Source organism: Corvus hawaiiensis, chromosome 2, assembly GCF_020740725.1.
Source record: "Corvus hawaiiensis isolate bCorHaw1 chromosome 2, bCorHaw1.pri.cur, whole genome shotgun sequence".
Taxonomy (NCBI): Eukaryota; Metazoa; Chordata; class Aves; order Passeriformes; family Corvidae; genus Corvus; species Corvus hawaiiensis.
Genome location: NC_063214.1, coordinates 5,726,475 through 5,749,809, shown reverse-complemented (window position 1 = coordinate 5,749,809; position 23,335 = coordinate 5,726,475). Strand labels below are relative to the sequence as shown.

At 46.6% G+C, this 23,335-nt stretch overlaps 1 protein-coding gene and 1 long non-coding RNA gene across 7 annotated transcripts; one reads left to right on the top strand and one right to left on the bottom strand.

The window, feature by feature from the left end:
- Positions 1-418: 418 nt before the first annotated feature.
- On the bottom strand, positions 419-10,459 carry LOC125321924. The gene is made up of 4 exons (XR_007201766.1): positions 10,144-10,459; positions 3,245-4,668; positions 1,660-2,101; positions 419-497 (listed from the first exon to the last, which is right to left on the bottom strand). It is a non-coding gene; the product is annotated as an uncharacterized LOC125321924 (long non-coding RNA).
- GJA5 (gap junction protein alpha 5) lies at positions 4,368-22,936 on the top strand. Of its 6 annotated transcripts, none has more exons than XM_048295358.1 (3): positions 4,371-4,455; positions 8,145-9,714; positions 20,093-22,936. In XM_048295358.1, exon 3 carries the CDS (start codon positions 20,142-20,144, stop codon positions 21,252-21,254), a length of 1,113 nt encoding a protein of 370 aa, XP_048151315.1. In that variant the 5' UTR covers positions 4,371-4,455; positions 8,145-9,714; positions 20,093-20,141; the 3' UTR covers positions 21,255-22,936. The 6 variants fall into 6 exon arrangements, with proteins under 6 accessions (XP_048151316.1, XP_048151315.1, XP_048151317.1 ...); XM_048295363.1 differs by lacking the exon at positions 8,145-9,714 and adding an exon at positions 7,733-7,868 and having other exon boundaries at positions 4,375-4,455; XM_048295362.1 differs by lacking the exon at positions 8,145-9,714 and adding an exon at positions 7,730-7,868 and having other exon boundaries at positions 4,378-4,455.
- The last annotated feature ends 399 nt before the right edge of the window (positions 22,937-23,335 follow it).

Sequence of the window (23,335 nt, the reverse complement as noted above, 5' to 3'; positions counted from 1 at the left end):
AGAACCAATTTACTGCTCTCCTTCCACAGGCATAGGATAATTATAGGAAGCCCCTTTGCCATATCACATGGGTATCACATGCAAAAACCATCTATCCTACTAATGTGCACTGCTTAGGCATCTCTGTTTCTCACACACAGAAAGATGAAACTGATCACTCCCAACCAGGAAAAAAAATTGCTTATTATTTTGATAGCTATTTTTTCATATCCCAGTTGAACCTGAGGGGTAGTTTTTAAGGAAAATAAATTTAACATTTCACAACAAGAAGCCAAACAAAACTGCAAGATTCAGAGCAAAACCAATTACTTTATAGCTACTTCAGCCTGTTTCAATCAAGTTTAAATATATTTTTTCACCAGTTCAAGGAAAACTACAAATATCAGCAAACAAACACAGTCCTGTCTGACATCACTTACTGGTTAGATTTTATCCCCAGGTTTCTGCATGAGCTCATCCAGGAGTCTCTGCACAGTGCAAGCCCATATTGACATCACCTGTCAATCACCAAATCAGAGAGATGAAAAACATTAACCCACAAACAAAACATTTCAGTACAGGTAGCAATTTGGGGAGTTTTCTGTTAGGTGTCCTATGGTCCTACTTCATCTTTGTCTCCACTTAGCATTAAAAACAAGGAGCTCCAGCATGCAAAGGACCCAGTGAGAATGCAGTGCCTGGATTTATGTGGAGCAGGGCATTGCACTATGTATGAGCACCAGGAGAGAATTCAAATTAAAATAAATGGGAAGCTAAGTGAGGAAACCTCTACGTTAGGCCACGGGCAGGACTTCAGTCCTCAGAGAACTCCCTAGCCTCCTACCCACTCCCTGTAGCTTTAAACATGACCTTGTGGCCACCTGGAGAGCCAGCAGGGCTCCCTTTATGGCTGTGGGGAGAAGCCAGGGCACCACTTCCTTGCCTTTGTGGCTGCAGGTGACTCATGCATACACCTGTTTCCTCTGCAGCCTCTCACCTCTCTGGGCAGGGGGGGCTGGTAGAAAGTCAGACAGGGTTTTACCAGGAAACCCAGGTGTCCAGAAAAACAATTAAGGAGATTTGAATTGACCAAATCCTTCACCCTTCCAGAAAGCAAACCTGGGTACAAATCTTTTCCAAGCTTCCCTCTGATAAATCCTCGGGACACCATGTGCCTGATGCATCCCTGTGGGAGGATTTGCCTTCATGCAGCCACACAGAAGTGCAGCATGAAGGAGCAGGCCTGCCTGCTTTTCTCACAGTGCTCATGGCACACTTTGGAAAAGGGAAGCCCTTTGAAAGGCACTTTCCCTGCCCCACAGCACTGCTGGGCTTGTGAGCTCTTGCACACGCATGGATATTTGGTCTTCTAGTGTAAAATGCACCCTTCTAATCTGCTTGAGTCCTCCTGCCCTGAAGCAGTGTCCTCCTGCCCCCTCCATTTGCTGTGATTTACTCTATAGAAGGCTTCAGAATCCAGCCAACACACATCACAAAACTGCTGGGAAGAACCATTACTCATGTATTTCTGCAATTAATCAAGCTCTTAATTTTACCCAGGACGTCATGCCTTGAGATTCTTTCAGACCATCACAAAAGAGAAAAAGCTGGCTGGGAGCAATAAGTACCATCTGAGAAGCCTCCCATAACTCAGGCTGTTTGCTTTTCAGTTTCACTCACCATCATCCAAGCACGTGTCTCTTTTCCCTCAAATCCTTTCAACTGTTTCTTCCTCTGAAGCTGACTTCCAGGGAAAGCTCTAGAGATTTTTTTCCTTCAGAGCAGATGCAAGTCCTGATTTCTCTTCCCTCTGTGGAGAATGTATAGAGCAGGCTGAGGTCCTTCTACCCTCCAGCTTGCTTTAGGAAGAGACATGTGCCTGTGATTCTTTCCACCTTGCCAGACTTTTCCTAAAGCCTCAAGATTTAGAGCTGGGATCTTGCAGCAGCACAATTCCTTAACTCCAGGATGGGAGAGCACATCCCAGGAACTCAGTGCCAGCACTGGCACCACATGGCTGCATGTCACAGCCTTCTGGGGTGAGAAGTCCCCCAGCATCCATGCGTCCAGCAGGGTAGGAACCATTGTCATTCCAGAAGTTTCTGAGAAACCATGCTGGGTCCTGGAAGAAAAAAACCAGGAGTTTCAACAAATACAGCATTTTCCAGTCCATGATATTTGCACACAGAGGGGCCTTACCCACACAGATGGCCCCAAGCTGTAACTATATCAAGTTACTCACATGACCAAGTCTTTGCAGGATCTCAGCCTCAGGGGCTACCAAGAGCCCGGCAGTCCTGAGAGACTGACAAAAAGATTCTCACATCTCACATTCAGGATTGACACACTACTTACTAGAACAAAGCACAGATTAAGTGATGCCAGCCCAGATGACAGAGATCACAAATAAGTGCAAGGAAAATATTTTTCCGCTGCCAGAGCACCATCATGCGATTTGCACGTGGCATCTCTTCCTGCAGAGGCTATGGAGAAGTATATCCACTATCTGCTGTCTGCCTCGGAATTCCCCCAGGAAAGCCGGCCTGGCTGGCAGTGTAGGGTGCCTAACTTCCAGACTATTAAATTACACTGCAATCAATGCAACTCAAGAATGTACTTAATTTTAAGTAAACACTTACAAACTGTAATGAGCTAGGATGCTGCATTGCTCGGTGCCCTCCTTTGGCTGATTTGTTTACCAAGGCAGTATCTCAGAGGGACAGAAATTACAGAAACCTTCTAAAAGCTGCAAGGATACCTCAAATAAATGGAAGACTGTTGCATTTACATTAAAATTACGAAGTTTTTAAGACCCAGTTTCTTAGGCCCTTCCAGAGATAATGCACACAATTTGACTCTTTTAGAAACACCTAACCTGGATAAATTAAAAGGAACCTCTAAACCAAGATCTTCTATCACTTGCGAATACAAGACGCATCATTGCCCCAGGCCTCAGAGAAAACTGCAGCTTTGCATTCCCACTTTTATTTAAGGTAATGAGGAGAAGAAGGAAGAGAATTTTTGAGGTAGGTTCTTCTTCCTTTTATCTGAAAAGTGGTTATTGAGCTGTGCAAAGCCTGTGTGCATAGCTCTGCGAGCTCAGTACCTCAGCGCCTGAGTTCCTCGAGACTGCACCACTGAAAGGAGAGGTGAGTTCTTCCTATATCCTCCCTGGAAGCTGGTCAAACACTCAGTTAGCAGAGGGCCCTCTGAAAAAGGGATATGGCTTTGCATTGGGTAAAGTTTGCAAATGCTTCTCAGTTACCTGTTTTATTCTCTTCTCATTTCGTTGCAAACAATGCAGCTCCTCAGGAAGGCTCAGGCTCACAGACACTTTGTGCTCGTGACTGATGGTTTGGCTGCCCATTCTTCTCACCAGCCGCATGCCAACATGCATTCAGTGACTTCATGGTGTGGCTGCTTTGGGGGAGCTGGATGGGGAAGCGGACTGCAGCTGCTTCTGAAGGATATAAATATTTTTTGCAGTCGAGGGGCTCCAGCAACAGGGTCAACAGGGTCAGGGACACCTGGGCTCTATTCCTGGCTCTTCTGCAGACCTGCTGCATTGTTTCGCTCCTTTCAGTAGCTCTAAATGAAGACCTTTTCCTGCCAAATTTGTTTTCTTAGGTGTGAGGCTTCCACTTGAAAATTTGAGCCACAGTAAGGAATTAGGGGTGATGGGACTGGCCTGTGATTGCAAGCCCAGGTATTCATTTGATAACAAATCGCACAAAAGCCATTGCTCTGGTGAACACCACAAATGGCTCACAGGCCAACCTTACTCACACCATTTACCAGTTAGCCATCTGCTCCCTTCAGATATTATTTTATGGCTTTCCTTTGTTTTCACTAAGGCCCAAAAAGGAATGAAATTGTGGGTCCTGTAGCTAGCCCTTTTAAATAAATAGTTCTGCCATCATGCTAATAAGTTTGACAAGTTGGTCACAGGCCCTGGGCAGGAAGCTAATAAACTTCAAGTTGCTTTTCTATTGTTTTCCTAAAACAATTTGACTTCCTTTCTGATAGCCTCAAATTCCTTCAATAAAAATAGAGTAGCTGGGAGCCAGAGGAAGAGCTGAACCTGAGCCAAGTTGTGCTTACAATGCCGTCTGCGTAAGATCACATTTTATCCTGATCCACGAAGACCCTTTAAAAGAATAGCAGGCAGACAGCTGCCAGTGCATGTCAGGAACAGCTCAGGAGCAAGTCTCCCCCAGCACTGGTCCTCCAGGCTGGAGGGGATCTCCAGCCAGTGAGACAGTGTCAGACCACAGGCTGAGCTCCTGGGAGCTGGCTGGGGTTTGCTCACCCTGCCCGGAGTGTCCTCCCTCAGACACTTCAGGATCTCTTCTGGGAGCCGAACACTGGCAGAGAGGTGGGCTCCAGCAAGACCAAAGGGCTCTGCTAAAGCTCACCCCACCCTTCAGTCAACTTTACCTGTTCCTCTCTCTACCTGTGCAGGCTCAGCAAAAAGAGGTAAAGGTCTGTTCTTTCTTTTCTTCTTTGGGAAACATAGCTATGTATTTACATATACACACATATTTCTGTCAAGCAGCAATTCAGCTAGCTGGAAGTTTGCAGGACAAGATGAATGTCTGGTGGCTAGATAGATGGGGACTCCTTGCTTTAAAATGACTTGCTGATCCTTTAGACAAATCCTTTATGCTCTCCATGGTCTGGTTCCTCCACCTGTAAAGCAAGGAGGGTGTTTATAGGAGCTGCAATTTCATTATCATGTGCAAAGCACTTCTCAACTACTCAGAGATGCTGCAGAGTTGAGAGGTGGAAGCAGGAGGGGTGAGAGGGCCCTACTTTGTTTCCAATAACATAAAGCTGACAACCCAGCATTTACTTTGGGATAGATGGCAATTTCTCCTCAGTGAGATGAAAACCTCTTCCAGTTTTTCTTGCTGAAAACTTTACTGGCAAATGAGTCTAGCACACAATGATATTTCACACCTTGCTGTTTCTTGTTTCCTCTTTTCCTCACTCTGTGCTGGTATGGTACTCTGGGCTGGGAAGAGGAAAACATCCATCCATATAGAATAATTTGGGATTTTTTACTAAATAAGAAACTGTGACTATAAAACTGTTCTCATTCGGGGGCCTTTGCTACTCCTCTTCCCTTGGGCCCAGCCTGTCCTTGGGAATTTGCCTCCTGCTGGAGGATGCCTTCAAACTGTCTCCAGAGGTCTAATGTATAACAGAGAACTTCCCTCTCTGGCCTTCTCTTTCAATCATATCCATGCATGGGGATTTGAGATAAAATGTTTCACCAGGAAGGCACCATCCTTTGGTGCTTTAGAGAAGGTACTAGAGGTGTCTGTCCAGCATGGGACATTATGAAGAACCAGAATAAGTGCAGTGCTGTGGCCAGGCAGCAGACATGAACTCAAACATCAAATACTGTTGGGTGGTGTTTTTTCCTAGAATTTCCCAGTGCAGTATAACCTGACATCCTCCCCAAGGACAAAGTCCTCGGTAATGGCAGGAATGCACAAGACATTTTCCCTTCAGACAATCTCTTTCAGTTTGCACATCTCAGGAGAGCATCTACCTGCATTTGAAACAGCCTTCCAGCAAAGCCAGATGCTCTGGGAACATCTGTTTTATGTGAAGAAGCTCTTTCCTGTGTGAGCTCTCATCTACACTACTGCATATTTGCAGACTTCTCGATGCATTGTCTTGGCTTGCTCTTTTTGCTTGTTTAAATCCCAGGCACAGAATGAATCCCTCCATTAAATATCCATGGGATCAATGCTGAAAAACTCATCACACAAACTCTGCTCCAGATTTACCTGGCTTTTGTGTGCAAGGGTGCAGATGTGATAAGGCAATAAGGCAAGTACAGGAAATAGAATGAAAAAGGGACCTCTTGGCTTATCAGATTCAATCCCTTTGAATAATAGGCAAGTACAAAACAAATGGCCTTTTCTAAACTTACTAAACTCTGTCCTAAATCTCATTAGGTTTCCACCCTAACTTGTGCTGCTAAAATGCTGTTCCAGCACCTCCTTCCCTGCCCTGTTGCTTAGAAACCTTCTAATTTCCAACCTAAATTCATTCATGGCCAATTTATATCTATTTATTCTTGTGCCACATTGTCCTTTAGCTTATGTAGCTCTGCTCTCTCCTGAGCACTTTACTTTCCCAGCCCCCAATTCCTAAAAGTATTTATAGGCAGCAAATCTCTCCTCTCTTAACCTTTGTTCTGCCAGACTAAGTAACTAAGCTCCCTTATAGTATTCACCCTGCAGGCACATCACACCGTGGTTTAATTACTTCATGTTGCTGCACTAGCATGAAGTTCAGTGCGAAATAATTAATGCTGAAAAGCTCAAACTGGTACCACATCTATTTTCAAATCTGCTCAAATATCTCTGTGCAGTCACTGCTGTGACTGATAAGTAAACACACAGTTGGCTGAGACACCCTCCGTCTCTCTGACCACCCCACTGCCTTCCTCTGCACCTGCTCCAGGCTGAATATCCTCCTTGAATGTGGGGAGGCAGCACTGCACACACTATTTTGGAGAAGTCTCATCCTCTTAGATGACATTACTTCCACTCACTGCAACTGGAAATGCTGCTACATCCTCAAAGTTTGCTTGCCTTTTTCACCCCCACATAGCATCGCTGGTTCCCCCTCCTTTGAACCATGAACTTTCCCCATCTTTCTCCATCTGTCTCTCCTGGGAGATGGAGATTCCTGTTACTCCTCAAGCAACAAGTTCCTAGTGTGCGACTTTGCACTCTCCCACTTAATCTCACCTTGATCACTCCAGTCAGAAAGAGCCTTCAGCTCTTGTAGTGCTGGAATCCACCTCTGCCCTCATGATACCTCCCAGCTTTGTTTCATCAGCAGATTTCATTAGTATTTCTACTTTCCGTGCCAAGGTAATTAACAGAACTATAAAAAAAGATCAGTCCTAAGAGCAATCTTTAAGCAGCCTCACAGATAATTTCCCTTCAGCCTATTAAGGAACCGGTGTATCAGTTCTGTCAGTCTCTTACTCACTTGAGGATTTATTTAATAATCCCTGTCTTCCTCAACTGAATCTTCTACACTAATTTGTTTCTTCTGGGACACCATATCATATGGTTCACTGAACTCCAGGTAGATAAGGTCTGCTATATTTCTTTTATCTAGGGGGTCAGGAATCATAATCCAAGAAAGCTCTTAACTTTTGATCAAAAGATAGTAAATGTTGTCTTATTTTCCCTTTTCCTCCTGGCTTTGTTTCTGCTTTCCTTCAAAATCCATTGCACAGCATCACAAACTGCTGTGATCTGCGAGCTGCACATGGCAAGCTGTCAGCTGTTCTCCTCATTCCCTCTGTCTGGGAGAGCATTCTCTTCCACTTGCTCTCCTCACTCAAATCAGACAAGTTTTGCATAAGAGGCTCTTGGGAAGGGGAGCCAAAATTCTTTTTCCATGCTTAGGAGTGGTCAAACCAGCTATTTTTCTAGCTGAGGGGTTGGAGAAGCTGCCAGGACACCTCTGTTTTCCCTTGAAGAGGGTGCAGTAGAGAAGGGATGACACATTGAGGGGCTGGCTGAAGTGTCCATACAACATCTCTACACACCCTTCTGTCTTTTGCCTCCCCGTCTGCCTTCTACCATTTCCCTTCTGTGCAACAAAATCCAGACAGTTACCACCAGCACCAAAACAAAAAGAGCTCATAGCAGGTACGTCTTGTGCACCATGCACGTGTTGGACAGAAACCTTCTCTCCTCCCTCGTACATTCAGCAGAACCAGACTGTATCTGCTGGATTACCTCTGCATGCCACTCAGGAGCAACACTTGGACAGGAAACACAAAGGAATGAGGAGGGAGAATCAGACCTGATCACCCTCAGTGTACAGCAAAGTGTCAGCCACGCAGGGAGGTGAGTGCATTTCCAACAGCTCTCTCACAGGACCTGTCTCTCTACAGCATGTGAAAAACACTTGACAAGCCTTATCCCTAGCCTATCCCAAAGCCATCTGTGAGCTAGACCTGTATTATTAACACCTTTTTTTTGGACATTTCTATGATGAATTCCTTGACAATCTCACTGGCATAAAATCAACATGACTTTACATAATAATGCTTCATGGAAATTACTCCAGAAAGACCAAAAAAAATGGAATAATATTCTCCTTCCCATGAATTTCCATTGCAGATACACAACTGCCACACAGGAGAGGGAGAAACAACCCCAGAAACATTTCTATTTTCCTTAAACCCACAGAAGGGCTTTCAATAAAGTTAGAAATGAAGCAGCAAATGCCTATAGGTTTCTCCATGCCAGGAGGTTACTGAGATGCTGTGGGAATTTACTGTGCACTCTATGCCCTGCATCCTGCACTAACCATCAGTGAGGATACAGCCCTCCTGGAAAAGAGTTGCACTCCTAACTTCAGAGTGAGAGTGTCCACATAGGACATGCTTCCAGACGTTGCCTCTGGACAGAACTGTTGCTTTGTAGACTGGCTTTCAATCTCGTGACTAAAGGGGGTATTAAATTAGTGAGAGAAAAGTTATTGGAAGAGTTGACAGCACTGTGTTTTAGTCCCTGGACTGCTTTTGTTTCCTGATGTGCATTTGCTGATGCATAGAGACCACCAGGCACTGTTCTGGATGGGAGATATCTAGCCTGGGAAGGATTGCTAGAGGGATAACCACCAAAGCTTGTGTGCAGCAAGTCAGTTCTCAGGTCAGCAGAGTCTTCCGCACAAATCTCGCTCTCCTGCCGCCGGTTCTTTGAGACCTTCACCAAAGCCAGAAGGCATCTCTGATTCTGCCTCCTCGCTGGGCCATTCCTGATGTGGAATCAGAGGCTCAGCTTGACACATACATGAAATACAAGACCTTCAGACACTTGATATGTCACAAATATTTTTAAGAGAGCCCCAAATGCTCAAGCATCTGACTGTGTGTGTGGGGAGGTGGTGGTAGGGTGGTGTGACAAAAAGCACCTCTCTTGACAGGCAGATTATTCTCTATTTATCAGTAAGGGGCATGTAAAAAGTCCCTGGGAAGCATTTGGTGCCCTTTAGGACAAGGCTGCAGCTGTGCTGGGCCCCCAGTCGAAGCCAGCAGAGCAAGCTCTGTGTGATTTGAAGAAGTGGAAGACCCTTCTCCACATGAACTCTGCTTTGCCAGATTAAGCTTGAAGGAGTCAGAAATATGCCCTTTGTTGGTTGAATTGTCCTTCTTCTTGCACAGAAAAAGCTTTCCAGGGCCAGGCTGGAGTAACTGTGGGGCAAGCCTGTCTCTTTTGGTTTGGGGAAGGCTTAGACTGTAGAATGATCTCTGTGGGAAGATGTGCAAAGGAACAGTGGCAGCAGTGACTGGAAGGGACTGCGCGAAGCCAGCAGCGAATGCATCCTGTCGGCATGGGGAGGGTGGCACAGGGAGAGGCTGAGAATGGAGAGGGAGGAATGAGATCCATGGTCTTTAAAGGAAAAACAACGGGAAACCAGGTTTGAAAATAGAAAGATTAGGCTGGAGGGGGTGGGAGAGACAAGAAAAGTAGGTGAAGAAAGAAGAGGGGGAAAGGCAGAGAGGCAGTGGGGAAGACAGAAAGTGACACAGAAAAGGGGTGGAGAAAAAGAGAGGAAGAGAGAGAGAGAACCATATTAAAGGAATGAAACGAAGCGACTGAGGAGGACAAGGAGTTCAACTTAACTACCAAAAGGAAAAGTGCTAAAGGAAGGAAAGGAGACTGAAGACAAGATACTGGAAATCAGGTAAGCAACCATGAGGGGGAAATAATTGAACTGCAGAAGTGCTGATGGTAGATCAAATTATTACACTCAAGGGGAAAACAGCATGAGGGAGAAAAAGGATTTGGAGAGGCAGGAAAAGAAGGATGGCCAAAAATAACTTTAAATTTTACTTTTTCTTTCATTTTCTCTTCAAAACATTCCCACTAGTAACATGGTGGGCTTGGGACATTTTAAAAATTAAACTGTTTTGCCACAGGCAGTTACAGAAATAACAAGTAACTTCCCTGTGATGAGCATAGATACCAATAGATTCCAATGTATAGGAAAGCAGGATAAGAGCCCCAAACATCCTCCCTCAGACAGTATGAAGTGCAAATTGCCATTTCTGTCAGATCCCATTTCAGCATGCTGTCAAGCTGCTCGGGGGACCGTGGTGAAGGGAACTCTTACCTAGGAGAGGCTCTCGGGGTACAAACACTTTATCAAGTGCCTGCATTAACCACCTATATTCTGCAGTGTGCAGGATGCTTCCAAAATATTGCAGCTTCTTCTCCTTGAGAGTATGGTGTCCTGGCTGGTCTGTGACACGGAGCCTGGGAATGTAACTCCAGTGTAGAGAAGTGCCTCGCTGGTATCTCGCAGTCACACGTTCTGTGCGTGCCGCCAGGGAATGCCTTTCTCCTCCATCCTGACACTGCCCATGGCAGCCTCAGCAAGGAGGCACGCAGACCTGAAGGGACAAATGTCCTCTCCCACACCAGCAGCTGCTGCTTCTTTTTATTTGCCTTCCTAATTTCCCCCCCTCTTTGTACTTGGAATAATTATGCAATGACATTTCCATAATTTAACACTGCTTTTTCAAAGAATAGCCCACCTTAAGACTATGGTACCCCTATACACCCAGCTGGAAAGAAGCAATCTCACTGAGTGTAAAAGTTGCTGTCTAATTGCCACCTCAGATCTGTGGTGGCTCCTCTGATTTCCTAAAGGATTGTTTGGCTGCTCATTTGTCATGTCTAAGGAGCTTTGTGGCATTCTGGTTTTAACAACTCAGGTAAACTGAGGCAGTGCCTCTGTCCTTGAAGTACCATAAAAACTTTTAGAGGATCCTATAAGTGGCTTTTCTGGATAAACCTCAACTAAAAAAGTCTTGTGCTGAATGAGGCTTAAGCATTGAACTCTTCCTCTGTGATGATAAACCCATCGAAATTCCTTGGTGAAGCAGTGTCTATGAGAGTTTTCCCCTACTGCTGCTATGTGTTCCTCTCTTTAAAACTAAAGAACTTCATGCATGTAACATATGTGTGCGTATGTGTGTGCAGCTAGGAGCAGCTTAAACAGTTATTCAGAAGCCTCACAGTATTCAGGATTTGTACCAGGAGACAAGAAATTCTGCATTTGCTGCTGTTTTCAAAATCTATTCTGAGAAAAGAACACATTTCCAACTTTGCTCCCCTTTTCCTTGGGAGCAGAGCAGTACTTTAGGAGAATTCCTGAGGCTTCAGGGTTTAAAATACTCATCAGGCTCTGGTCGCTTGGGAACTATGTTAAGTATTCCTGTTACTATAAGTATTTGGGGTTGTTGGTTTTTTTCCACTCAACAGTATATAATACCACCATATTTTTAGTATTATGGGCATTAAAAAATTTAAACTCTGACAGAAAATACAGAACTTCATACCTTAGCCTCTCTTCTCTTTTTGACCTTCAGACAGATTTCACACATTCTGCACACATTTGCCCATCTTCTGACTTATCTTGCAGCATTGAAAATAGGCAAGGAGGAATGAGTAATTCAGCACTACATTATGTCATTAGGGAGCACATTTCGGAGACTGCTCCACACTTTGGGTGCTGTTGTATGAGGCACGAGGACAGAGGCTTAAAATTAGAAATAATTCCCAGGAGACAACAGAGAGACTTCAATCTTTGGGCTAAGAATTCATTAAAGGGGGGGGGGGGGGCGGGTGGGGAGATGAATCAATTTTATTGCTATTGATAAGCAACAGAGAGATCTCTGTGAACCACACTTGGCATGCCAGCTCTTTCCTGAAACAAAGAAATATTCATGCCACCCAGCATGCAATGAGCAGAGAGATGCACACTTTTAAGTCTCTCTAGTGTTCTTTGAAGAGAGGTCAGGGGGATTTAATGTAAGAACTACGGGATTTACTCTTACATTTCTGCTTTTCTCCATTTTTTATGTCATTACGGATATGCCTTGAGAATGGCTGAGAATTTCCATATGAAGCTCCTCTCCCTTAGAAGCAGAAAAGGTGACAGATGCCTTGGTCAGGGCACAGGGTTGCTCAGAAAGTGAAGCACTCTGGCAAGGGTGACCCCTGCAAAGCTCCAGGGTCTTCTGCTGCACTCAGATGTCTGGTGAAGAAAGGAGGGAATAGTGGGATGGGAAAAAAGCTGTCTCCAGTTTGTAATCAGATAAAGCTATCCAAGAGGACTGGGGTTAATTCTTGCTTCTTACTCCAATTTCCTCTGTCATCATGGGGCAAATCGCTTAAGCCACATTCCCCCACAAATGCTCCTTTCTTGTCTTTAGGATATCTGATTTCTACACATAGTACAACCGGTGGAAGTGATAAACTCTCCCACTCCAGCACAAAGCAGACAGAGCTCTGCTTTGAATACCCATTACACAGTGCTAAGTACACTGGAAAAAAAGCACCAACAGATTAGCAACATCACCAAAGAGCTTCCAAAATTAATGAACAGTTTTTATCTTAATCTCTCACTGCCTTAGTTCCTCGGCTGCACAGTTGATCTACTACCATCTCCTCACCTCTGGGTGGTAATGAAAGTAAGTAGATTTATAATTGTGAAGCGATCAGATACTGTTGTGATGAAAGCCATAGGAAAACCCATGAGGAAACTAATAATTCTGTCTTTTGAGCTGGACTTGAATAATGTACAGTAAATGAGGCATAGGCCACCCACTGAACAATGAGGAGAAAACAAAACACTGAATAGCTGCTGTTAAAGAAAGCCCCCGCCAGGCTGGCACAGAACAAGGCAGGCATCCTGTGCAAAGAATGAGGTGACAATGTGAGGATGTGGTTAAGGACTCTAAGAGGCACAGGCACAAAGAGATTGAAATAAGATTACTGGGAACAGTCACCCCAGCGTTTCCTAACTCCCTACCGCTGGGCTTTGCCGGTTTAGTATTAGTTGATTTCAAAAGGGGGAGGGGGTTGTGCATATATGTATATGGTACATACACTGAGTACAAAAAATAATCCACTCACATAGCCAGACTGAGGCAATGAGGCTGGAGTGTGAAAAGAATCCTACTGATTTTTTGAAAGAAAGAAGAAATGAGATTTGACAAGGTAGAAATAAGTGGGAAATAGATAGTTGCTGAAAATTTCCCCTTTCTAAGGCTGAAAGCATTAGCAATTTGGGTGCTGTCTAGAGTTAGCTGGTCAAAACTGCCAAAAAACTGAGGCAAGGCTCTCTGGGGGAGTTTGACTAGAGGGAAACCATGGGGAACCGATAGGCAGGGAGATGCTACAGTGAGAGGAAGGAAGAAAGGATGGGAAAAGTCTGAATGAGAGCTCTGTCCTTCTCCCATTACCTCTCCAGTCTGTTTCATTTCAACACTATAACAAGTTGCATCTCATGCAGGCTACGAACCAGCCTAAAATCACATGGACAGGTTTTGTTGCTGCTATACTGTGCCCAATGTGAGGCCTGACATCACTGCACATCTTACACCAGCCTTCTCCACTGACTGAGCAGTGCTTGAGATCAGCTTCTCTCAGCAGAGCTCAGGAATAGCTTTTACTACAGCAGCCCCCAACTTTCTCCGCTTGTTCTTGTTTTCCAGAGCTCCCTATGCCCTCTTTGGCTATCTCCTCACCTGTATTTCACCCACTTTAGGCTGCCCAATTTACCATCATCTGCAAATTCATACAGCTTCTCTCTGCAAAGATAAAGATACTGGAAACAGCATCAAGTTTCCAGCATTTACATTAGAGAAAGAATTTATGGGGGTTTTTTCCTAGAAAAAGAGCACAGCGATCCTTCATTTAGTTTATCCCAAGTCCAGTTTTGTCACATCTGTTGGGGTCTCTAGGGACCCACATTTCTCAAAGGCAAAGAGAGAGAATCCCAAGAGAACTAGAAGGTGCTCCCTGCTTTTTAAGTGTGAGCCTGGATGCCACTATCATGTAACTATTTGATGCCAGCTTTTCAAAGATAGTGGGATAAATTCATCCCTCAGCTTGACTCATCTGAGTTCAAGGTCTCTTCTGTTCTTGGTCTCCTGAGACTACATCAGGCAGGGTTTGGCCCTAATATTTGGATATATGAAAGCACAGAGGGAGGAATAACATTAGATGTTCTAGACAGACAACTAATAAAAATTCAACTGACTGGGAGTCTTCAGCTTCTACCATCACTTCAGATGAAAATATTCTACATATTATTATCATCCGTGTGTGTAACACATCCCTGATGTACACACTTGAAGGTGCTGAGTGATTCCCCTCCGTCTGTGTCTCTGTGTGCGTCAGGGTTGTGTGCCTGTGTGTGTAGGAGGTGACGGGTCATTCAACTCCCTTATCTTCTCACCCACTCTCTTTTTCGTGAACTCTGAGATTTTCCACATTTGGAGAGGAGGGGGAATGCACACCTCGTCAAGGAATAACAAGCTGTCTGCAACTACAAGTAGGGGCAGTGGTCTGGATACCAGTATGACCCTTCCAGAAATTGCAGTGAACTTGGGAGGAGCAGAAAGATAAGAAACATTGGATGTCTGTCTTCTAGGACAGGAGCTGTTAACACAGAGCTGTTCTTCTCACATGAGATTTCAGTCCTAGAGTCAAAGTCACTCTGATATTGGCTCAGCACAGGGCTTTCAACCCAAGGAACTAGAATGGAACCTATTCCAAACATGTCAATTCTTTTTCTTTAAAAGCATAAGTACAAAACTATTTATTCCAGGCTCATGTGCAGATCAGAGTTACAAATTTGGCTAAAGAAATGGCCTGTTTCAGGCAAAAACTTATCATAAGCATATACATGCATATATGAAGCCAGAGAGATGGTGTTTGGACAAAAGTGCCTCATAGGTTGTTGCTTCCCTATTGTATATCCATAGGAAGGAGCCAATGCCAGTAAACTCTGAACAAAAAATACCTGCTGAGGTGGGCTTTAGCATCACAAATCCTCTGTAATCCAAAGCACTGCACCCACTCTGCACAGTGCATTTCTAACTCTATTCATCATTTAATGTTGTAAGCCACATGTCCCCACAAGGCAAAACAAAACAAAACAACGCAAAACAAAAAGCTTCTGGTTCTGCCAGGTGTACCTGCTATAGAAGGGCAGCAGGAGAGGGTTTTCTCTCAGGTAACCAAGATGGTGTTGTCCCAGGGCAGAGGAGAGTAGGGCTGTGGTCTGTAGAAGCGGATGTGCTGTAGAAACAGTGTTGTATTGCTGTCATGAAGTTTAAGAGGCAGTGCTGCGTAGAAAAAAGGACACAGTCTTGCAAGTCACAACCCCTGAGCTCTGTCCCCAGACTGTCTCTAACACAGTGACCTCAAACAAGCAGTTTGCCCCTTCTGTACCCCAGTGATCACTATTTGCAAGACAGAGGTGACAGCATCGACACTGCATGAGATGCTGTGAGGCTACCAACAAGGGGCTAGAGATCCTTCAGTAAAGTAGCATCAACCAACCTCCAGGGCAGAGCTGGAAATGTCCTTCCCAAGTGCCTACAGGTGTGAGGGGGAGTTTGGCAGTGTGGGCTCCACTCCTGTCTGGCTTCAGGCTAACAAGTGTCAGCACAGGGCAAAGATCTCTGCCCACACACCCACCATGATCTCTATCTGCTGTGCCACGGGCTGGCCTGGACCTGGTATGAGATAACACGGCTGGAGGGAGGAAAGCCATGAGCAATTCCTAGGCACTGAGCGTGGCCCAGCTGGCCTGGATGCCCCACTGCAATGTCACTGCTCACGTGCCCAGTACCCAGAGGGGACAGCTGCCTCCCCTTTCAGTAGCCTGGAGGGGATGCACTTCTTGCATGGCCTCCCCACACAGCCATGTGTCTGGCTTGTGAGCTTCTTAAAACATCCTGGGCCCTCTGCTTTGCTGTGAAATCTCATTAATTCCCAGAGACACACGTTTGCACCTGATTAAGCAAATCACGCACAGAGATTGGGCAAAAATACAACGGCTTTGAATCCAGTACTTTCCCCCTCCCTAGGAGCTGTGCTTGCCTCACACAAAGGAGCCTTCCTCAGAGAGCCTCTCCACGAGCCCCTGGGATCTGCCAAGGGGAAGAGGTGAGCCCAGCAAGGGAGAGCAGAAACAGTGTTATAATCAGACTCTCCACTTTATTTTAGAAACATCCTGCAGAGATGGCGACCTCCTGTCACCTTCCTTGTGGGAAAAGCTAGCTTGAAGTGTTGAGCTCAGCTATTTATACCACTGCTGATAGTCTCGCCTGTCTTCTAAAGAGGGGAAAACTTTCTTCCTAACCACCCCCAGGGAAATAAACTCATATAAAGATGATTGCACAGGAACAGCCCTCCTGGCTCTCTGGTGTGGATCTCCTAGCTGTTCATCGGAGCCCTGGCTAGTTCCAACCAGAACGAGCGTGCTGGCTGGAGCAAGCAGCAGTGATGCGAAATGCTCGCCTGCCCTTCAGAGCACATGGCATCACCAAGAGGATGGGCAAAACTGCTCAGAGGGCAACAGACACTCCCCCTCCCGCAGATAAAGGTAGTGCAAAAAAGGAATGGCAGAGAGCAGCCCGTGGCTGGCGAGCCAGCCTGGCGTACTAGCAGGTGCCGTCCCCGCTGGGGTATTTTTATCGTGGAATTTGGCAGTCACAAGGCAGCCCGGAGCTGAGCAGACTCCATGCTTGGCCTGTGGGGCGATGCTCAGCTTTCCTCAGCTTTAGTGGCGTTCCAGGTGATGATTAGGCTGGGCTGGGCACGCCGCTGGGCTTGTGCCAAGCTGCACTGGTCTGTGTCACACGCGCGTCTCCCGGTGCCAGGATCTCCTGACGGCGCCCAGTTCCCGTGTGGATCCAGCAGAAAACTCCCAACCGAAAGCATGCAAGGGCGGCGGCACAGCCCACATCTGCTCACGAATGTGCACGACCCTGCTGCCAAGACTGTCTTCTATCAGATGCTGAGACCCCACAAAAATATCCAGAGGTGGTTTTTACCCAGTCACACCAGCGTGAGACAAGATTTGTCCAACTGAGTCCAAACTAGGAATATAAAAGGCTGCAGATGCTCAGACGCTGAGAGGTCAAAGCATGTGAGGGCAACAGTAGTCTGGGAATGAGGAAAAGGAACTATATGGAAAATTCCCAAGAATAGTAAAGCTATGAGGAGAAAGGCTCGGTCAGGGGCAGCTCTGCATAGCCAGGAAAAGCTGTCAGGAGGTGACAATCCTTCTTTTCTTGCTGGCAGCAGAGAATTAGATGCTCTAGAAGACCCTTGGTCTGGCTCTGCAAAAATAGCTTGCTAATAAGTATCAAATGTCTAAGCCAAAAATGTTGCTCTAGGAGGGAAACTCCTCTTGGTTTCCAAAATCTGCTCCCACGTGGCCACCAACACCCTTGCAGCAGCCACCTCAGGTCTCTACAGGGCTGTAGCAGGACGGTCAGGAGGCACCTCAGGGCAGTCCCTTCTTTAGACAGTCTGTGCAAGGCAGGGCAGAGGAAATGTCCCTATTTTCTAGCCTAAGCCTCACGACTGCCAGCCTTGGATCGTCCTGATTTACAGCCTCTTAAAATATTCTGTGCATGTGTGAGACAGGTAAATCGCTGCTCTTCTCACATCCGTTCATATTTTTTATTTCTGGATTCCTCTTGCGCTTATGTTTGCTTTACTTTGTGTCCTGCACATACTAATTTTTACAATTTGCAAGTGTCTAGGTTTAGTAGCCTTCCCTGGGGAAAACAAGCCATTGTAAATCCCCAAACAACCTGCACACAGTAGAATTGGTGGGAAGAGGGGCTCAGGTTGTGGTTGTACTTCCCCATGGCAGTAAGAAAAAACTCAGCCTTGGCAGAGCCAGGGAGAACTGTGTTCGTATTTACCAAGCAAGGTGAAACAAGAAAAGGCATGTGTAAACAATATAAACCCACCTGGAAAAGTGAGGACACCCACCCTTGTTCATGCTGCCTTGTAAGGAATATTCCACGCATTCAGCTGTGCTAGAGAATATTGATGTTCGACACACATAACGCTGAGCTGTAGGTAGCTGGTTGCCTTCTCTGCACTCTGGGGGAAAAAAAGCAAACACACTGATTTCAGTGCCACAGTCTGTAAATATTTCCCATCACTGATTTATCTGCCTGTGTTTAATCCCCTGGCGCTCCTGGAATGAAGCCATATGCTAGTTTCTCCAGAATGCAGTAACTGCACCAAAGCCATTTTGGAGGGTAAGACAGACCCACACATTCACCAGTTTTCACCAGTGCAGACGAGAGCAGTCAGAAAGACCAGCTGAGTTTCTGTGTTACTGCTCCTCCAGCTCTGGGCTGGCAGCAGATCAAAGCTTCTGCATATGCCAAGCAGCCACCAGGATCTCCATCAGCATGATTGCAGCATGCCTGCCAGGGCAGGAAAGAGCCAGAGCCCATCTTTTGCTTCCTGTATGTCCCTTCTCCCTGCTCACATGGCTCCTGACAGGTGGTGGGGTAGGAAGTGGCCACTGCCCTGTCTCCATACCCGGGCAATCCTCACCTTTCCCAGGGCAGCCCTCAGCAGCACCGGGAATTTAAAGATTCAACTTTTGATCTTTGTCCCATCCATCCTTGCAGCTGGACACAGCACAGGAACGAACGATGGGATAAATTATTGTGTGTGCTGCTACATTAAATTATATCACTCACGTAACTAGAGGAGGGGATATTGTTCCCTCAACAAGTGTATCTGTTCTCCAGCTTTTGCTCACAGGAAATCTACACAATATTGCTGCAGTAAATTTTCAGCTTTTAACAGTGTCTACTCTCCACAAATGTTCTTTGCACTATAAAAATAATTGGCTCCTAAAGACAGGACAAGGAACAATAAAGGAGAGTTAACAATTTGGTCCCTGTGGCTTTGGGATTTACCTTGACTAGTGCTTTTAATATTTCATTATGATGATTATTTTTACATTTACTTATTAAAATGCTATTTTCCAAAAGAATTACTGTGGGAGGACATTAGCTCCAAGGTAATAGTGCACACTTTATAGCACCCAGCCCTTAACTCATGCACTAGGGAGAGCTTTGCAGTGCCCTGGGAAGGTAAGTATGGTGAGCATAACTGGATCAAATGATTGCTCAAGCACTCCCACAGAGCCCTACAAAAGATGGATTAAACCCACTGCTCTCTTTTTATCCATCAGGCTAAGTGACTTGACCAGAAACAGTCAGTCAGGGCCAGAAACAAAACTGAAGCAAGTTCTCCTGCATCTCCGCTTTGCAACCTTACTCCCAGTCCAGCAAACCTTTCCTGTCATCAGACCACCTACCGACAGCACTTCCCAGGAGTCACTGGTCCTTGGGAGGCACTTCAAAGGAGGCTTTTTTCTTTGTCTGTTTCATCGGAACTGTGAATTTTTCCTCAGAATTTAAGAAAAGAGGGAGGAGCATGACCCAGCATTTTGATTTTGCAGAGTTCCCTCTCAGAGAGGCACGACAGGGTAGCAGTGGATTAGGTTTCCAGGACTGGCACAGCCTACCAAAGTCTTTACACTCCCCTAAACATTTGCAGCTTGTAAATGAAGCTGGCAACACTGCAAAATCAAAGCAAAACCTACAGACAGGGAGCAGGTGGGCAACAGAAAGGTTTTCTCTGCACTTGAGCGGTGGCACTGAGCTCATAAAGGAAGCCCAGAGCTGCGAGCACTTCACATTCCAGGTGTTGGTGCAGGTATTACACAAAGGCAACATATGACAGTGCCACTGCTCAAGCCAGGCTGTAGATTCCAGTCTGACCTCCCAGGGGATCAGCCCACTAAGGATTTCCCAGAGTGCAGTCTACAGACAGATGAATGCTGCTTTAACTACCAAGTCCACAGAGGATGCAATATGCAGATCACAGTGAAAGGACTTTCTGAATCACAAATAAATCTGGCTCACCCTCAAGGTTTTGGGAACTCATTTAGCAGGCTGTAGATGTGTTATGTAAAAAAAGATCACATTTTGTTTCAGTAGCTGAATTTAAAAAGGAAAAAAAAAGTCCCAAACACAACACAAGGTTTCCAGTGGATGTGAAACAAAGTTTTCAGCAAACCAGACCTCATTCATTTCAGGTCAAATGAAAACATTTCCTCTGACACAAAACAAAAAAAACCATTTCACTCCATCCATTAGCAACTGGGCATTTCCTAACCCTCCTCAGAACCACTCTCTGTTTTCTCCCAACAGGGGCTTGCAGCCAGTTCTCAAGACTTCTCACCCCTCCTGGTGAGCAGAAATGGGGGAGTGGACTTTCCTGGGAGACTTCCTCGAGAAGGTCCACAAACACTCCACAGTGGTGGGGAAAGTCTGGCTGACCGTGCTCTTCATCTTCCGGATGCTGGTGCTGGGAACAGCGGCAGAGTCCTCCTGGGGGGATGAGCAGTCTGACTTCATGTGCGACACCCAGCAGCCCGGCTGCGAGAACGTCTGCTACGACAAGGCCTTCCCCATCTCCCACGTCCGCTTTTGGGTCCTCCAGATCATCTTTGTCTCCACCCCCTCCCTGGTGTACATGGGCCATGCGATGCACACGGTGCGCATGGAGGAGAAGAGGAAGATGAAGGAGGCAGAATTAGAGGCCCAGGAGAAGAAAAACGGTGGTGACACATACTACCAGCAGAAGTGCTCCATGGCAGAGAAGGAGGCTAAGCTGGTTGGCTGGGATGAATCAGGAGGCCAAATCATACTGAGGGGCAGCCTGCTGAACACCTATGTCTACAGCATTTTGATTCGAACTGCCATGGAAGTGGCCTTCATTGTGGGGCAGTACATCCTGTACGGGATCTTCCTGGAGACCCTGTACATCTGCCAGCGGGCACCGTGCCCCCACCCCGTCAACTGCTACGTGTCCCGCCCCACGGAGAAGAACGTGTTCATCGTCTTCATGCTGGCTGTGGCAGTGCTCTCCCTCTTCCTCAGCCTGGCCGAGCTGTACCACTTGGGCTGGAAGAAAGCCAAAGAGAGGTGCTCTCGGTCCTACAAAGCCAGTCCCAGCACAGCCCCCGGCAGGCTGGAGTCTGCCCCACAGGCAGAGAGGGCACAGATGTACACCCCACCGCCAGATTTTAACCAGTGCTTGTCAAGTCCCAACGGGAAGTTCATCAGCCCCTTCAGCAACAAGATGGCCTCCCAGCAGAACACCGCCAACTTCGCCACCGAGAGGGTCCACGGCCAGGAGGATGCTGCTGGGGAAGGGCCCTTCATTAAGTCCAGCTACGTGGAGAGTCCAGAGGTGGCCAGCGAATGTGCAGCACCTGCCTTCCCCGAGAACTACTTCAACGAGAAACGCCGGTTCAGCAAGGCCAGCCGTGCCAGCAGCAAGGCAAGGTCGGATGATTTGTCTGTGTGACCTGTCTCCAGCACGGATGAGGAGAAGGAGCTGTCCCAGCACTCAGTAAAACTTCTGCAAAGTGGACTCCAAACTCTTGCCCCTAACCTCTCTGTTTTAATATCCTCTCTCGATCCTTTCCAGCGAACTTCATCGTTAATACTGCAGACAGCACCTCTCACAGCTCAAGGCAGGGGCAGCCACAGGCACTGAAGAGAGACACCAATCTCAGGATATGAAGCCCTCAGCCGTATTTTCATCATGGGACCCACAGGGATCAGAGACTCCCCACCCTTAGCCAGGTAGAGCACAGGCCAGCAGACTCCTGAGGCTGCCCAGTGGGTATCCAACTGTGCCACTGTATTCAACAGACCAACTGGACCTCTACTTCTCTGGTCTCTATTCAACATTTGCAACATCAGCTTGGCAATTATACTGAGCTGAAGCTTTTCTCACCTGCCTGGAGCAGAAACACACCAGGAGGCTTTCTGAAAGAAAGATTTTCTCATCTGCTTCATTTTGGCTCTTTCTAACCCTCCCTTTCTCTACCTGAGCCCAGATATTTTATACCAGTTTACCTACACAATAAATCCTACTTGAATTTTTTGACACTGTGTATATAACAACTCTTCCCCGTAAATAAGGACACCCGTGGTCCCCAGCACACGGCTGCCTCGTGTCTAACATTGGAATCCCTTCCTCATTCCTAAGTCAGCGCAGCAGACTGGCCCCAGGGAAATCACTTAGATGACCAGTTGATGAAGACTGGGGAATTTTCCCAAGATACTCATGTCATCAATCCTAAGCAAGGCATCCATTAACAGAAATAGACTCTCCTGTGAGAAAAGATATCTTATGAGTATCATGTGGAAACAAAGTGGTTTTCCCCTTTTTGAGACTCATCTTTCAAGAAACCTGAATGCTGCTGAAAGGGTGCTGCCAGCTACCCACTTGAGAGAAAAGCACCCTCTGTTTATCTGCAGAAGAGGTACAGCCTGTGTCTTCACACCAACCTACCAAAACACTTCAGCATCTTTTGCAAGCAGAAAGAGTCCTCCTCAGGTCCTGCACATCATTCAGCTCCTGCCTGCTCTCTCAAGCTTGCCAGCCAGCACAGGTCAAGTTATTTGTCTCTGCTCTGCCACGAGGCCATCCTCTCCACTCCATCCCTAGCACACATGGCATTAGAAGCAACCCATGGACTGGGTCTTTCCACTGCTGTAGCCTCTCAGAGCAACCACAGGGGCCCAAGGGTGCACTGTGAGCCTGGTGGGTGAGGTGTGCAGGCAGCTTCCCTTCAAGACACATTTCCTCAGTGCAGAGCTGACATCCCTCTGGTAAAGATCTGCTAAACAGAGCCAAGCTGCTCCCTGTTGTTTACCCTGCACTGCCCCTTCAGACACAGGCCACAGCTTCCCAACACTGGACTGCACAAGTGAATGGCCTGGGACCAGCTGATGAGGGGACTGAGCCATTCCCTCTCTTAAGGCCACTGAAAGTGAATCCCTGCTCCTGATACACAGCTTTGGTACAGCTCCCTGTGCATATAAATACACATTCACACTGAACGGGGGAAACCATGTTTTTGTTTGCAAGTTTTTATATATTTGTATTTTTTAATCCCGAAAAGACCTGTGTGTTTTCCTTAACGTGAGATTTTAGTCAGTTGTGTCTAGGTTTCTCCTAATAAAGTTCTAACTCCATCTCTCCTTGTGGATGTTTCTCCTCTCACATGGCTGAGAACGAGCTGCTAGCAGGGATCACGCTGCCCGCCAGCCTCTGCTGCTCAGAGATCACAAAAATTCCCATTGCCCAGAGTGGCAGGAATGAGGGGAGGGTTCGGCCAAGGGGATAAATAATAAACATAGGGAAACGATTGACTGACTGGCTGACAGAACCCCCCCCCCCCCACCCCCCCCCCAGCTCTCCTGCCTGCCTCTGCATTACCAAGGAAGGAGGAGCTGGTCAGAGAGCAGAGCTTCCATCCCCTTGCATATCCCAGCACACCTCTGTACCCAAAGAGGCCACCTGGGATGTGAGGACAACTCAGCAGGAAGAGGGAAGCAAAACCTGTCCCTCAAGCATCTGATTGCTTGTCCATG